The sequence below is a fragment of the Raphanus sativus genome, chromosome 6, assembly GCF_000801105.2.
Source record: "Raphanus sativus cultivar WK10039 chromosome 6, ASM80110v3, whole genome shotgun sequence".
Taxonomy (NCBI): Eukaryota; Viridiplantae; Streptophyta; class Magnoliopsida; order Brassicales; family Brassicaceae; genus Raphanus; species Raphanus sativus.
In genome coordinates, this window is record NC_079516.1 from 45,319,518 (window position 1) to 45,335,248 (window position 15,731).

The 15,731-nt window shown below is 35.4% G+C and overlaps 1 protein-coding gene across 1 annotated transcript; it reads left to right on the top strand.

Annotated features, from left to right (window-relative positions):
- The first annotated feature begins 2,858 nt into the window (after positions 1-2,858).
- On the top strand, positions 2,859-5,489 carry LOC108807157 (probable ethanolamine kinase). The gene is made up of 11 exons (XM_018579415.2): positions 2,859-3,150; positions 3,246-3,337; positions 3,420-3,526; positions 3,604-3,709; positions 3,847-3,969; positions 4,063-4,154; positions 4,247-4,331; positions 4,533-4,638; positions 4,733-4,799; positions 5,010-5,102; positions 5,196-5,489. The coding sequence occupies exons 1-11, from the start codon at positions 3,005-3,007 to the stop codon at positions 5,316-5,318; spliced, it is 1,140 nt and encodes a 379-aa protein (XP_018434917.2). The 5' UTR covers positions 2,859-3,004; the 3' UTR covers positions 5,319-5,489.
- The last annotated feature ends 10,242 nt before the right edge of the window (positions 5,490-15,731 follow it).

A 15,731-nucleotide genomic window follows, 5' to 3' on the forward strand; every position in this document is an offset into this window, starting at 1 on the left:
CCATTTACACGAGGGATATAGAGCCTAAGTATGAAAGAACAAAAAATTTCTACTATCTACCATAAGTCTCGAGCAGCAACCAACTCATGACAAACAAATGTATTTTCCTGGTTAGACTGGATACAATGGACTGCTGAAAAAAAATATTAAACAGTTGAATGCATTGCTATGGTAAGTTGAATAATATGGAAGAGGAAGTGGATTAAACTTGGTTGTGAAGATTCAACTAGTTGAATCAAAAAAGTGAAGACACAATAAGACACATGACATTAATAGATTGGATGAAAAATATTTTTAAAAGATATAAATATGGTGTCTTCTTATTGGTTGAAGTGATTTTTAGTATTCTTTTTAACCTAAGTTATTTGAGATCGATTATTTGACACTAAAATATTTTACTTATTTATCATTTTAATACCAAAAGTACTTATTTTTAAAACTCTACAAACAGAAATTTATTTCATTTGAATTGGACAATTAATAATTCATCCTTTTTTGAAATAAATATAATAAAAAATTAACATTCAGAATGATAGTTTCTATAATTTGTATTTATTACTTGAAAATATAAAACGAAAAAACAGAATCTAATTTTAAATTTATCATTATTAGTTATTTTGATTTAGTTTTTATATATTGTTGTTAATATGCAAATATAAGGAAATAAAAGTGAAAAAGTTGTGGGATAGTGTGTTGAATTTTATTAAACTAAAATATTGTAAACATAAAAATTGTATGGATGTTCAATAAATAGGTAAAAATGATATATAATGTTAAAAACTGAAAATTAGGGTGTTGAATGTTTTTTACCTAATGTACATAGTCTTACATGAACCACTCAAAAACTTGATTCGACAGAGACAATGTGGAACTTTGTTAAATAAAAAAAAAAACTATAATTTAGTAAAATTTAAAACTTACCATACAACATGTAAATATACTTTTAGAAAATTTTAAATCTTAGAATTTCTATAACAAAATTTATCAACACTTCATTTTTTTTTTAATTTATCAAAAACAACATATATCAAACTATACATGATCTTACAAAATATATCTATCATCCTAGGATAAAAGAAAAAAAATCTAACTTAACAAGATGTTCTTACTTTAGTCCTATTGTAACCAAAAAATTGTAATCAGAAAATTGATACAATCCACTATACTAAAATATGAATAACCAACATCTTAATATGAACAATCAAATCAACCAATTATTATGATTTAGTGTGTAGTAGTGTTCAAAATCTAAAGTGTGTATGAATTTTTAAAATATTACAAGTTATGTTTATTAATGTAACTGATTTTTCCTATTTTCTAAAACAAAAAATACCAAGTTATAAAAAACTTTACAAAAGAGGATGAACTGAACTACACAAATTTAAGAAATAATAATTCATTTTTAACATAATAAAAAATCGTTGTTTGATTTAAAATTATAGATGCAATTTAACATATCAAAATAAATAATTGAAATAAATACAAAATAATATATGTGAAATAGCAAATCTAATTAAAATGGGAACATAATAATACATAATAAATTTTATTATACATATATATTACAAAATAACTCAAAACTTATAAACAAACGAAAAAATATTTATCAATTGTTATAACTTAAAACTTATATTGTTCTATCTCATTTGACCATTCCTGACTTCAAGCATTCACTTGCCTTAACTCAGTTCTTAAACTTTTGGCGTTATCCTACCTTTGATTTCATTCGACCATTGCCATTATCCAGCCTTGATACTGAATCCAGTTCCATAGATTGCAACCACCCTTGAATTCGATCCTAGTTAGTTGATTTCTTCAAACTCCAAGGATTCCTTGGTGCCCTTAAGCCTCATCAAGGAATTCATCTGTGTAAGCCTAGACTGAACTGGATATCTGCAGTACCTGAACAGGCACCCATTTTGGCACGGTCTGAAACTTCCTCCTTTCCAGAACAGTCTCCTCCATGATGGGTACTTTCCTTGGCCAACCACGCTTCCTCTATGGCGGCTCCTCCACAGGAGTCAGCTTCACCCTCCAGATAACGGGTGGTGTGTGCACCTTTCTCGAGAGATCACATCCCCTCTTGAGCGGCACTGCTTCTGCCTCAAACGATGGTCAAAACAATTGGGCTCGGGCATGATCCAGTTGCTTCTGGAAATGGGTAATCGTTATGCGTTTCAAAGGTCCTCCTAGATATGTGAAAGGTATCACATTTCTGCCATGATTGTAGATGGGCTTTCTGGCCAACACAAGAGTTACTTTCAAGAGGACAGTCAGTCTCCAAGATTGTTCCCAGTCAACAACGACATCCTGCACGTAAGGTAAGTGGATCCGATCAAAACCATAAAACATGTCTACACATCGTATAGTTGGTTGTATTCAAAGATTTTACAAAGTTTCCAAAGGCTATAGACTTTCCCAAACATTTCACTAACTGAAATTAGGTTTTTGACATTAAAGGCCAGTTAAACATAAAATTACTAAATCATACTATTAATTAGGATGAACATCACAATTTAATTTGGTGGACAAAGAAAACGATTTCGAAAGTTTTGATTAGGATAAGCACACGATTTAGTACGAACCAAGATTGAAATATTGGTTATTGAGAATGATTTAGCTAAGTTGATCATACATTAGCAATTTCGTCAAGTTCAAAGAGTCTTGTTCTATTTGGAATTGAGTTATATTTAAGTCATTTGTTCTATTTGGAATTGAGTCATATTTAAGTCATTAGTATACACATCATATTTTAGAATCAATTAAATTAATAATATTTTCGTTTAGTCGCGATTTCAATCAATATCACTCCATAAATAAAAAAATTTGAACTTTGAGATGAGAAAAGAAAAGATTCTATCTCTAAACTTGTACGGCATGCGAAGGTTGTGACTTATTGAAAATAGAAAAGACGCCTTACAAAAAAAAAATTGAGGGGAAAACAGAATCAACAAATTGAGATCTGAAAAGAGAATCTTAAGAGAAGAGAAAATTTTGAAAAAAAATGGGAGCTGCGAAGAACAATAATAACTGGGCAATATTGGAAGATGAAGGTAGTGGCAACGACGCCTCCTCCTCCTCCCGGATCCCGTATTCTCCCTTAATCGTAGACACATCTTTGCCTCTCCCCCTCATGATTCCTCGCATCATGTTCGTCTCTTTGATTCGACTTTTGTTTCGCTTCCAAGTTGTTTAAAAATTGATATATTATTGTTATTGTTGGAATCTGTGGTGATGTTTGGCAGAGAGTTATGTAAAGATCTGTTCAACAATTGGAGAGACCTTGACGATTCACTCTTCTCCGTCGAGAGAGTGTCTGGAGGCATCACCAACCTATGTGAGACTTCTTCTTCTCGTTATACCGTTTTTTATCCAACATCCCGAAATGCTCTCTAACTAACTTTATCTTGTTTTGGCAGTGCTGAAGGTATCTGTGAAAGAAGAAGAAGACAAAGAAGTCTCAATAACGGTGAGGCTGTATGGGCCTAACACTGACTATGTTATTAATCGTCAGAGAGAGCTACAGGTAATTTATCTTGAAATGCGTTTATTATTATGCTCCCAAGCGTATGACTGTTTTTTTTTTTGTTTTTGATTCAGTAGGCTATCAAATATCTCTCTGCTGCCGGGTTTGGTGCCAAGTTGCTTGGTGGATTTGGAAATGGGATGGTGCAATCATTTATCAATGCAAGAACCTTAGCGCCTTCAGGTTCGTTCATTTTGTTAATTCTTAGAGAGAGTGTGTCTCTCCAAAAGTGTATATAGGTTGTTTCATATGCTTACAGTAATGTTAGTGTCCAAGTGGTGCTCACTGCTCAGTAGTATTCAACTTTTATATGTGGCCAGATATGAGGCAGCCAAAGATTGCTGCTGAAATTGCCAAAGAGCTTGGGAAGTTTCATAAAGTGAACATACCTGGTCCCAAAGAACCTCAGCTCTGGGTTGATATCTTGAAGTTCTTTGAAAAAGGTTTTTTTTTTTTTTTTTTGGCTAGTGCTTTTAGAGTGTTGGCTATATCTTATACAAATCCCATGTCTGTCTTGTACCTTTCTTTACTTGCAGCCTCTACTCTTGCGTTCGAGGAACCTGATAAGCAGAAGCTCTTCGAGACTATTTCGTTTGAAGAACTGTATAAAGAAATTGTTGAGCTAAGGGTATTACTTTTCTCTCAGTGAAGCTTTTCTTACTGTTCTTGATGTGTTCTTGTAAAAGTCTCTCACCTGCTTTGGTCTGACGACTGGAACAGGAATTCACAGGCTTACTTAACGCACCTGTGGTGTTTGCTCATAATGATTTGCTCTCTGGAAACCTGATGCTAAATGAGGAAGAAGGTGAGAAAATTCCTTCTTCTCTGCATTTAAATGATTGATCTTAATGGTGAATAATAGGTGGTGGTGGTATACAATATAACGAAACTTCAAAAGATAGATAGCAATGATTTTTTTTTTTTGGTTTGACTAAGTTATCATCTTCTGTATCTTAAGTTGTGTTTATCTTTAGTCTCTAACTTTAATCTCTACATCTATGGTCAGAGAAACTGTACTTGATTGATTTCGAGTATGGATCGTACAACTACAGAGGCTTCGACATTGGAAATCACTTCAATGAATACGCAGGATACGACTGTGATTACAGCTTGTATGTCCAACTTCATTTCGACTTGTTCTATTGTTTATAATAATTTCCTCTAAAAAGATTGGAACATGACTTCCTCGTCGTGGTTGCTGTGTAGGTACCCAACTAAAGAAGAACAATATCATTTTATCAAGCATTACTTACAGCCAGATAAACCAGACGAGGTAAGAACATATCAGGTAGTTTGAACAATTTCTTAAAGCCTAAACTGGGACCTAGTAGTGTCCGTACGTATGCCACGGTTGTTTTTGTAGATGCAAACACAGATGTAAAGTTTTTCTATTTAAATAACCATGGCTTAGATATGTTTGTACCTTCTCTTTGTTGCATATTTTGCCAAAGCTAAACTAACCGTATACTGCTTTGTGTAACAGGTCAGCAATGGTGAAGTGGAGTCAGTCTTCATAGAGACAGACGCGTATAAATTAGCGTCTCATTTGTACTGGGCGGTATGGGCAATCATACAGGTGCATTTATAAAACCATATACTAGTATATTATTGCTTAACGTTTGGTACCAAAACCATATTATTTTAACATGTACAAATTTGGGTTGAACAGGCAAGGATGTCTCCAATTGAGTTTGATTATTTGGGTTACTTCTTTTTGCGGTACAATGAATACAAGAAGCAGAAGCCTCTTACCTTTTCACTTGTTACATCTTACCTGTCTGCGTCTGTGTAGCTTGCTTGACCAAAATGGAAATTTGATTTTTTTTTTTGTCGTTATCAATTCTTGTAAAAGTTGTTACGTGTTGCTTTGTATGAATGAACTTGTTTTAAGGAAATAGTCGCTTTTTAAATCTCGAAAAGCTGAATAAAGTAATCTAGTGACTGGGAAATTCCTTCCCTACAAGATGTACAATCTCAATTAAGCAAGTTTACTTGGTTTTATAAAAAGATCAAGGCCGTGCTCATGGCTGTGGAGAACAATTTTCTCCTATTCACCCTGCTTTTAAAAATAACGAAAGATATTGACATAGTTTGAACAATGAAATTTGATTTTGTAATAATTTCCTTTTTAACAACAAAAAGTTGCAACAAAGTTATGTTCTAATTTTAATATGCAGCTCTCATCTTTCTTGCATATACTTTTTTTTTTCCGAATCTGATCTTGTCCCTAAACTATTCTTTTACAAAGAATCATGTTTCCTTCATGATTTATTAATTAGCAGCCTTAAACATGGATAAGTAGTCAATGAGCTGACAAATCTGACCTCAAGTCCTCGGGTAGTAGTGGAACAATCAACATGAGATACTCTACAATTTTATTTAATAGAAACATGTGAAACATATCATAGGATGAAGAAAACTCCTTAGACAAGTCCAGATGATAAGTCATTGTGCCAGTCCGTCCAATGATCATGTACTGCTCAATGTACTTTGATTGCATCTTATCCATCTTTACAGCCATGTTTATATCTTGTACATTAACTTTTTTGTTTGTTACACCATCTCTCCCAACTTGGAATTTAACTTCTCTCTCCTTTTACCCATATACACTTGTATCGGTTTTTAAGTTTCTTCCATTCTATTTTCTCTTTATCACTTCGAGCTAAAGATTTCATTATTCCCCAGTTTGATCCAGAATAATGGGCTTGACATGGACAATTTGATGCTTGATTTGAAATTGTCCATGTAAGCAACTATACCAATCAAAAATAGTTCTTCCAGTTTGTATCCAAAATCCAAAACACAAGGCTGCAACATATCGTCTAACTTCTCCGCTCATACGATCAATACTTCCTTAAATGATAAGTCTTACTCAAATGCACCATAGTGCCCAATCTTTTCCAAAATTTCATCAAGAAATTAAAAGAGGATCATTCATCTCGATTTGACATGGTCTAACATTAATCCAATAAAGTCTCACCATCTTTCTCAGATCCAGCTAAACTCACTTATCTGCCACATCTCTCTTTTGAATTGCATGGAATTGTACATAATTAGTCAAGCAGTTTACTTATAATCCATAGTGAAACATGAAGATTCTTAACCCTTGATAGCCCGTTCACAAAATTCATCGTGATCATATCTCAATTTCACTCGGGCATTGGTAACTTAACATCAACCCACTTGGTACTTGATTTAACTTCACCGGTTGACATATCAGACTCCTAATCACTCATTCCACAACATTTATTTTCATCCACGATCAACAGCATTATCGCTTAAGGTCATAGTACATCCATGTTGCCCCTAACTGTAAGTGAACTTAGAATGATGTGCTTCCTTCAATACCATATTTTTCAACTCCTTTTTATTTGGAACACACACTTGTCCACTGAAATAATCATATCATTATTGGCTTTCCAGTACTCTACAACATCATCTTTAATCATCTTAACTAACAAATTATTGTTTCTTTGGGCCATTGTGATCCAAAACAGCAAGTTCGCTTGATCAGCCGCTTCCTCACCTCTATCAACTGTCTCACATGCCAACAAATTCACTTGCAACATTCTAAGCATTGTAATCAATGCTTCTGCTTCCTTCTCTACCAAAGACATTTTTCTTCCTATGACTAAACACATTCACCACTAAATTAAATTAGCCTTTCATGGATGGTAGGCTATCTCTAAATCTTAGTTTGTGAAAGCTGAGTGAAAGTATACCTAAAACTCTTATGTTCATGAAAACCTGACTTTTTTCCATATAGATACACCAACCAAACTTTTAAGAGAATACTATCACTGCCAACTCTAAGTCATATGGTTGAAATAATTTTTGTTATACTTCTTCAACCTTCAAGTGCATAGGTGATTACACATTCCTTTGAGATCAAGAGAAACATAAGTTTGGTCTTAGATGTGTTAGTGCATAAGCACTCCTAGGTGGATAGTACTAACACCGGCGTCAATCTAACCATGGACGAATCGATAAATCTGGTAGCTTCGTCTCTTTTCTTGATCCATGTCCTTTTCAACATACTGACAAAACATAGAATTAGCAATTCGATTGTATTGATCACAGAAACCTCCATACAAGCTTTGTTTATACAAATCATCACGTTCGAGTTAGTTTTGTTGTTGGCTCAACAAAATTAGATAATCATTTAACATGATCCAATAATTAATTTTTTGTTTTTGTATAAATCGAATAAGTTTTGTTGTTGATCCAACAAACTTTTTTTGAATTGTTGACTTTGTTACTTAAATAAGATATCTGTCATTCATAATAAAAACTATTGCAAAATTTCATATTGTGTAAATCGTAGGTTTTAACCTAGTTATCATTATTTCAAAAGTGAATATTCAACATAAATAACATAGCATAGAGTCATAAGGAATATTCATATCAATCGTATATTTATATGAACAGTTCTACTATACCTTACACTACATTGTGTATAATAAAAAGACCCCAAAAAATCTAAGGAGAAAAGTCACGACCAATGTACACTTGTTGAGGAGATTGATGTAATACTTAGTCCATCCGGAATATATGCAATTTGTGACACATCTTATGTGTATTAATTTTGATTCTCTCTTATCGAATCCCCTCGGTGTCAACACGCTAGAATCTTCCCTTTTCTCTATAAACTTTATTTACTCTCTTTTTTTGTTTATTAAACATGAATGAAACTCAAACTGTTACAAGACCATAACTACATTTGTTCTAGCTTAGATTTCATCAAAAGAAATTTCCGAACTTACAATTTTTTTTTGCCAACCGAACTAAGTTTACTTAGAAGGATGATTTACGCTTTCATTGTAGTATTATCAAAGGATGGTCCCATACAATGATGTATCGGCTGAAGGCATATAACGTCTTTCTGTCTTATTTCATCAACCTCGTTTTATTAATCAAACATTGATATCCACCCCGTTTGTATAATATGTATAACAAAATAGACTATTAACTTCCTTACAAAAATAGATATATAAACTCACAAGAATCAAATCCTTTGAACGCAGGTCATACTCACTGGTTAAGGATTCCACTTGGTTTGTCATCTCAAAATGTCAATTTATTATACAAAATGTAAGGTTGCGTCTCTTCCAAGAAACATATATAAAAAGAACAAAGAACAACTGAGTGAACAAGCACACACAGCTTCATCTCGCCGCAACCCAATTTGCTTTAGTTAACATTCCCTCCTTAAAGTAACGTTGCTCGGATACGTTACTGTGACAGTGATCTAATACTGTGTCTTTTGAAAAACAGATGCAAAGCGTTCTTTTTAATTGATTTGACTATCGAGGACACAAACTATAGCTATCGGATTACAACCAAATACTTAGTACGTTTAACCAATGTAATATTTCGATGGATGACCATGTGATCATTGGCTAATGAATGAGTTCTCACGACAATTGTGTATTTTGTAATGCTTGGGAGGAAGACAAATGTTTTCAGACAAGCAGAGGTATGTTTCTCAGCCTAAAACTACGTAACAGAATCTTAATAAAGAAGTTGGATATATATATTTATATATGTTATTTTGATGATTTTCTATACACTTCTGAATATACGGAACGCGAAAAGAAAAAGTTTATTGTAAACTTTTGGTATCAATAAGATTTGGGATAATTTGCAAAATACCCTATTTAGGATTTGAAATTTGAAAAATACACTGTTTTTTTTTTTTTTAAACTACACTTTCTTTAAGGTGAATTTATCCTTTTGCCCCCAATTTGATATATCAATAATTAATATATAAATTCGAAATTAATAAGAATTATAATTATTTATGTTTAAAATAAATATGTGTTTTAAGATAAATCTTGAAGCTAAACCAAGAGTTCCGTAAGGATGAACAAAGAGATGTTGATGACTAAAACTATTGGTTTTACCAAAGAGGAAAAATAGAAATAACGTACGTACATAGGAGAGGATTATATATATTTATATAGATGGATAAGCTGCTTGTTTAGTTCATCAAGTTTTTGATCAAATGCATCTTGAAGTGCAAGAAAGCTGTAACCAGAGCTGAATCTAATGAAAACGAAGAAAGCAGACATGTTTTTTTTCTTATTCTTGGTTTCACATTCTTAGTTTTACAAAGATAGAGGCGTTAGCATTTGAAAAAAAAATAACTGTGTTGTTCTTTCTTCCAAAAATGAAACGAGACTTTTAAAAAAAAATTGTCTGCTCAAAACATTGTGCAGTTCAATTGGCTTCTCAATGCAAACAAACGACATCAGTGGAAACCCATTGAAGAGTATAGCCGCCTTAAAATTCAAGAAAAACAAAGTTTGTGTTCCTTCTGAGATAAGGAAGGTTATGACCAGAGTGAAAATAGTTCACAGGTGATAGTGTGGCTCGCGTCTAGCGAAGCAGAAGAGTTTCCAGCACCAAGGACCAGAACCAGATTGAATATAAATTCTTTCAGTCCGTTGAATGTTACTCCGCGACTCATATCATACTCACAGAGCCGTAAAATATTAGATTCTAACTCATTGCCCAACCTATTTATACTGAAATCTTCATGACCCATCTTAACTATATCGTCAAACTTCAGACTTCAAACCTTCCTTAAAGGTAAATAACATGATTTTCCTGAAAAAAAAAACAGAACTATTGTCAGAACTAAAGAGAAGCAGAATCAATAGAGAAAGGAAAATCATGTTTCTGTGTTGCGTACCTTTAGCAAAAATAAAAAAACAGAGAAAGAAAAAAAAAATTCAGAAAGGGAGAAGATGGGAGAAGGAGACGAGAAGACGACCCGTTGCTTTCTTTTATTTTTTCAAAACACTAAAAAAATTTAAAATATATTAAAAAAATATGGGAAAGATATTATTTAGTATATTAAAAGATATTATGCAGATTCTAACATTAAAGAAACATAATAAGAATTAAGAAATATTAAGATTGGACAATTTGGTAAATTTATATATAAATAAGTGTATTTTTCCAAAAGCTTAAACAATGATATATTTTTCAAATTATAATCTTATTGAAGTGCATTTTTCCAAATTTCCCCCATAAGATTTCCTAGTTTTCAATAATAACTAACTTTTTATTAAGATTTTATTCAACTAATCTTGTGTCTTCGTAAACATCACCCACCGATTATTGCTTTTATAAACAAAAATACACCATTATTACATATTAGGAAAATTAGTTATAAAAAGTAGAAAATTTTCTTAACATAGTACTATTTTTTATCATAAATATAGCACATAAATGTTAAAATGACCAAAATTAGTTTTACTAAACAGATAAAAAAATTATATCCTTGTAATTAACTAATATTTATTTATGAATTTTGGAGGGGGTGAGATTTTAGAAAACTTTTAAAAATATTTTAATAATTAAAATTTAAAATAATAATTTAAAAATAGTTTCAAATTATAATTTTGGATTCCAAAATAATATTTTAAAATATTATTTAAAAAGATCGAAGAAAAAGTTTGAATTCAAAGTTTTTTCAAAAAATATGTTTTTTATATTTTATATAATATAATATTTTATTTATATATTTATAAAGTAAAGATATAACGATCTTTTATTTGTTTTAGTGAAAATTTGAAGTCATTTTATGTGTTCTTTTAGTAAAAGAATTCGTTTTAAAGTGTTCTAAGATACTGTAAAATAATAGAAAATAAATTTATTAATTATTTAGTTTACAGACAACATCGTAGGGCAGTTGTTGTGTCATTGTTCAACATGTTGTCGTTCAGATCTTTAGTCTTTTTTTTCTATCTTAGAAGGCCATGTGAATGATGAAGTAGCCGACACCAAGAATTTAAAATCGGACAATTTAGGATAACGAAGAGAATTCATGCTCGAAATGGTAAGAGCTATTTGAACTTAATTTGAACCGGTTCATGTAGGGAAGAATGAACTTAGACATGCGTAAGTGAACATTGACTGGTATTAATCGCTTTTGAATTATTGAAGAAATAGAATAAAAGTGAGAGAAGAATAAATCGGCATTATAATAAAGAATAAATTCCAACTGAATCTAGTATATATAGTTCTGTAACACTTTAATACTGGTCGCGTTATGGCTGTCCCATATGGCCCTTTGCAAGAGAAGAGAGTACACCCGGGGGAGTCTCATCTATCTTTTTTGGATAACAAACTAAATATATATTTTTTGTATTTCTTTTCTTGAATGTTCCTTTATCCTTTTTTTTTTGAACGGTTACTTCATTAATTTAAAATAAAAACTTAAACAAGGGGAATGTCTGAAGCAAGCAGAGCACTCTTAGCAAGTGTATCGGCAGCTTGGTTGTTCTGACGAGAAATGAAAATAAAAGATATTACAGAGAACTCAAGAGACAAATCAAGAATATCGTGGATGATTCCGACCAGCTCTTTAGGAGATTTTCTGTTGTTGATAGCTCCGACTAAAGTCTGAGCGTCTGAGTACACTGTTAAACTGGAGATCTTTCTTTGTCGGGCTTGAAACAGAGCTTCTCGAACTGCTAAGCCTTCCGCCATGAGCGCTGAAATTACAGACGATTCCGCTTTGCTGTCCGATGAGATGATCCTGCCCGAAGTATCTGAGAAAATCCAGCCAAGTCCCGCCTTATTAGTCGATTCCTTCCAAGCTGCATCAGTGTGGACAGTAAAGGAACTCCTCTGTCTGGCCGATGGTAAGCTGGATATACGACTGCTAAGTTCTTCTTCATGGGTCTTGTGTTGCTCTTTGATTTGGGCCTCCTGCCATTCTTTCGCTAGTTGAACTGCCTTTAGTAGGGCTTCCCCCACTTTAAGTGTCCTTTTTTCAAAGATTAACTGGTTTCTTGTTGTCCAAATTGTCCAGCAAATCCAGGGAAACAGAGGCCCTGCAGTTATTCCTGCTGGTGGCAGATTCTTGAGGTTTTTTGAGATAGCTAGCGCTGTTTCAAAATCTGCAGCTGCTGTGATGAGTTCTGGTTGATCGATCGGTGCACTGTCCCATAGTTTCTTCGCGAACTGGCAATGTAGAAAGAGATGACTTGATGTCTCTCGCTCCCCGCAGAAGACGCAAGCCGTGTTCGACGTGATTCCTCTCTTTTCCAAATTTTCTCCGAGTGGTATTGCTCCCTTGACAATTTTCCAGATGAAAATTCGTATCTTCGGTGAGAAGCGACCCTTCCAGATATCCTTGTTCCAGTTGCAGGTGCGTTGGCGAGGTTGATATTGTTGTGGTGCTTCCTTCATTGCAAGTCCCGTGTAGTATCCAGTTTTTGTGCTGTAATCTCCATTCTTCGTTGGCATCCAGATCAAGGCGTCTTGCTTTCCCCTTTTACTCAATTTAATCTTGAGAATTTCTTCGGCGTAATCAGGGAGCGTTTGGGCTATTAGTTGTTTGTTCCATTCTCCTGTTTCCTGATTAATGAGTTCTGCAACCTTCCAGTCTTTTGTTTCAAAGGTGGCTGGCCCCATAGGTCTGGTCGGTGTCTCAGTTGACAGCCAAGGATCATACCAGAGCGATGTGTCCTTTCCATTCCCTATGGATTTGCCCAACTTTTCCAGCAATAGGTCGCGACCACAGAGAATACTCCTCCAGCCATGAGATATTGATGAGGTTGGCTCTACCTGGAAGTATTTCTTATCCTTGCAATATTTTCCCAGCATGACTTTAGCAAGAAGGCAGTCCGGTTTGGTGGCTATTCTCCAGCTCTGCTTTGCTAGTAGTGCCACATTGAAGGCTTCAAAATCTCTTAGGCCCAATCCTCCATCCTCTTTTGACTTCACTAATTCTGAGAAGGCAACCCAACACATTTTACGTTTTTCAGGATTTGCATCCCAAAAAAACCGTGTAATGGCTGATTGAATCCGTTTGATAAGACTGAGAGGAAGCTTGAAGCTGGTCATAGCGTAGGAAGGTTTGGCAGATAGAACTGATTTGAGTAAGACCAGCTTGCCCGCACTTGAGAGTTGCTTCGTGCTCCATTTTGCAGCTTGTTGTCTGATTCGATCTACTATAGAAGTAAATAAATCTCTCTTTCGTCTCCCGAAATGCTCTGGTAGTCCCAAATACTTTCCCAATCCTCCTTCTTTTAGAATCCCCAAGCTAGAATGAACTCTTTTCTTCACTTCCGGAGGCGTCTTTTTGGAGAAGGTAATAGACGATTTCGAGGGGTTTATCATCTGGCCTGAAACTGACTCGTATTTAGCTAAGATGGTCCGCAATGCATCTACACTTTGCTCTGATGTCTTAGCGAAGAACATCGTATCATCAGCAAAGAGTAGATGATTAACTCGAGGACTGCCGCGAGCCACCCGGACACCCGCTAGAGAGCCTCTCAGTTGAGCCGATGCACAAAGACCCGATAACACCTGGCTGCACATGATGAAAATGTAAGGTGATAAGGGATCGCCTTGGCGGATCCCTCGTCTAGGTTGGATAAGTCCCTGAGCCTCCCCGTTGAACAAAACAGAGTATGTTACTGTCGAAATGCAGCTCATGATTCGATGGCAGAAGGTATCGCAGAATCCAAACCTCCGCAGCACTGCTGCAATGAACCCCCATTCCAAGCGATCATAGGCTTTACTCATGTCCGTTTTCACGGCCATTGAGCAATGCTTGACTGCTCCCGAGCGCTTTAGAAAGTGTAGGGTTTCGTGCGTGATCATCACGTTATCTGAAATGGCTCTCCCCGGAACAAAGGCTGACTGATTCTCCGCAATGATGGAATCCAGGACTGGTTGTAGTCGTTTGGTGATGATCTTCGAGATGATTTTGTAGTACACATTGGTTAGTGCAATCGGCCTGTAGTCTGCTACCACTCGCGGTGACAAGATCTTCGGTATTAACCGAATGTGTGTGTGGTTGATGTTGTCTGGCAGGTCTCCATTTCGAAAGAACTCCTTGATCTCTTGAGATATAGCAGGTCCTACTGTGCTCCAATTTGTCCTGAAAAAGCCTGCAGAGAAGCCGTCGGGTCCTGGAGCTTTATCCGGATGGATGGAAAAGATGGCAGCTTTTATCTCCTCATCTGTCGGTAGTGCAGAGAAACCACTGTTTAAGTCTTCTGAGATGGAGGGCGTTAAAGCCTCTTCCACGATTGCTGTGGTCGCTACACTCTTGGACTCGAATAGACTGTCAAAGTACTCTGTAATTACTGCCATTATTTCCTGCTCTTCAAATACTGCTACGCCTTGGTTATTTTCTATAACCGAGAATTTGTTGATGGCTCTGCGTTGTCGAGTTGTAGCGTGGAAGAAGCCCGAGTTCCTATCTCCTAACGCAAGCCATAGAGTCCGACTCCGTTGTCTCCAGTACTCCTCCTCCTCTTTGTAGGCTTTCCTCAGTCTAGCGTTTATTGCCGTGATCAGCTCTTCATTTGGGTTGGAGCTTGTCATGGCTTTCTCCAGTTTTTCTTTCTCTTGCTTAATTTGGAGTTGGCTGTTGATATGATGATCCCGGTTCCACTTTGAGATAGCAGAGCGGCACGCAGCTATTTTATTTTCCACTGAGTCTCCATTTTCCAGCCAAGCTTTGGCTATTAGTTCTCTGACTTCTTCATTTTTGCAGAGCTTTCGGTCATAACGGAAGAGCCCTTTCTTTTTCCTTGTATCTGGCTCCAAGAACGTTATCACTGGTCTGTGATCCGATCCTCCAAAATCAAGGTAAGAGCACCTTCCTGACGGGAACATTTCAGCCCATAGACTGTTAGATAAAGCTCTATCAAGTCTGCAATGAACAGTGTGTGTATGTCGTGTGCCCCGCCATGAGAGGAAGTTGCCTGAGTGACGAAGGTCGTAGAGATCACCTTGGGACATAAAAGTTCTGAAGTCAATGAACGTGCCTTCTGCTCTAACTGGACCCCCATCTTTTTCAGAATTGTCGATTATATCGTTGAAATCGCCAGTCAAGTACCACGGTCCTGTTCTGTTCAGAGCAATGTCGGAGATGGCTTGGAGGACCTCACGTCGCTTTGCTTGCTCTGGCGCTCCATAGGTGAAAGTTGAGTAAAACTTCTTTTTCTTGTATTCAATCTCAGTATCAATAAAATTATCGCACATGTAGAGAACTTGAAGTTTTATAGATGTGTTCCAATACAGAGTGAGACCTCCTCCACCCGGACTGTGGGGAGGAACATGAAGTTGTGATACAAAGTTTAAATCGGCTAACTTATCAGTCACCACTTCAGGGGGATTTTTGGTCTCCATAAGAAATAGGATGTCGGGATCGAATTCTTTCTTCAATTCCCGT

Bases quoted from the DNA above. Each gene is read 5' to 3' on its own strand.
- LOC108807157 (XM_018579415.2), top strand. From the start codon at position 3,005: ATGGGAGCTGCGAAGAACAATAATAACTGGGCAATATTGGAAGATGAA. The intron at 3,710-3,846 runs GTTCGTTCATTT...ATATGTGGCCAG, and splicing joins AAGAACCTTAGCGCCTTCAG to ATATGAGGCAGCCAAAGATT. The intron at 3,970-4,062 runs GTTTTTTTTTTT...CTTTACTTGCAG, and splicing joins CTTGAAGTTCTTTGAAAAAG to CCTCTACTCTTGCGTTCGAG.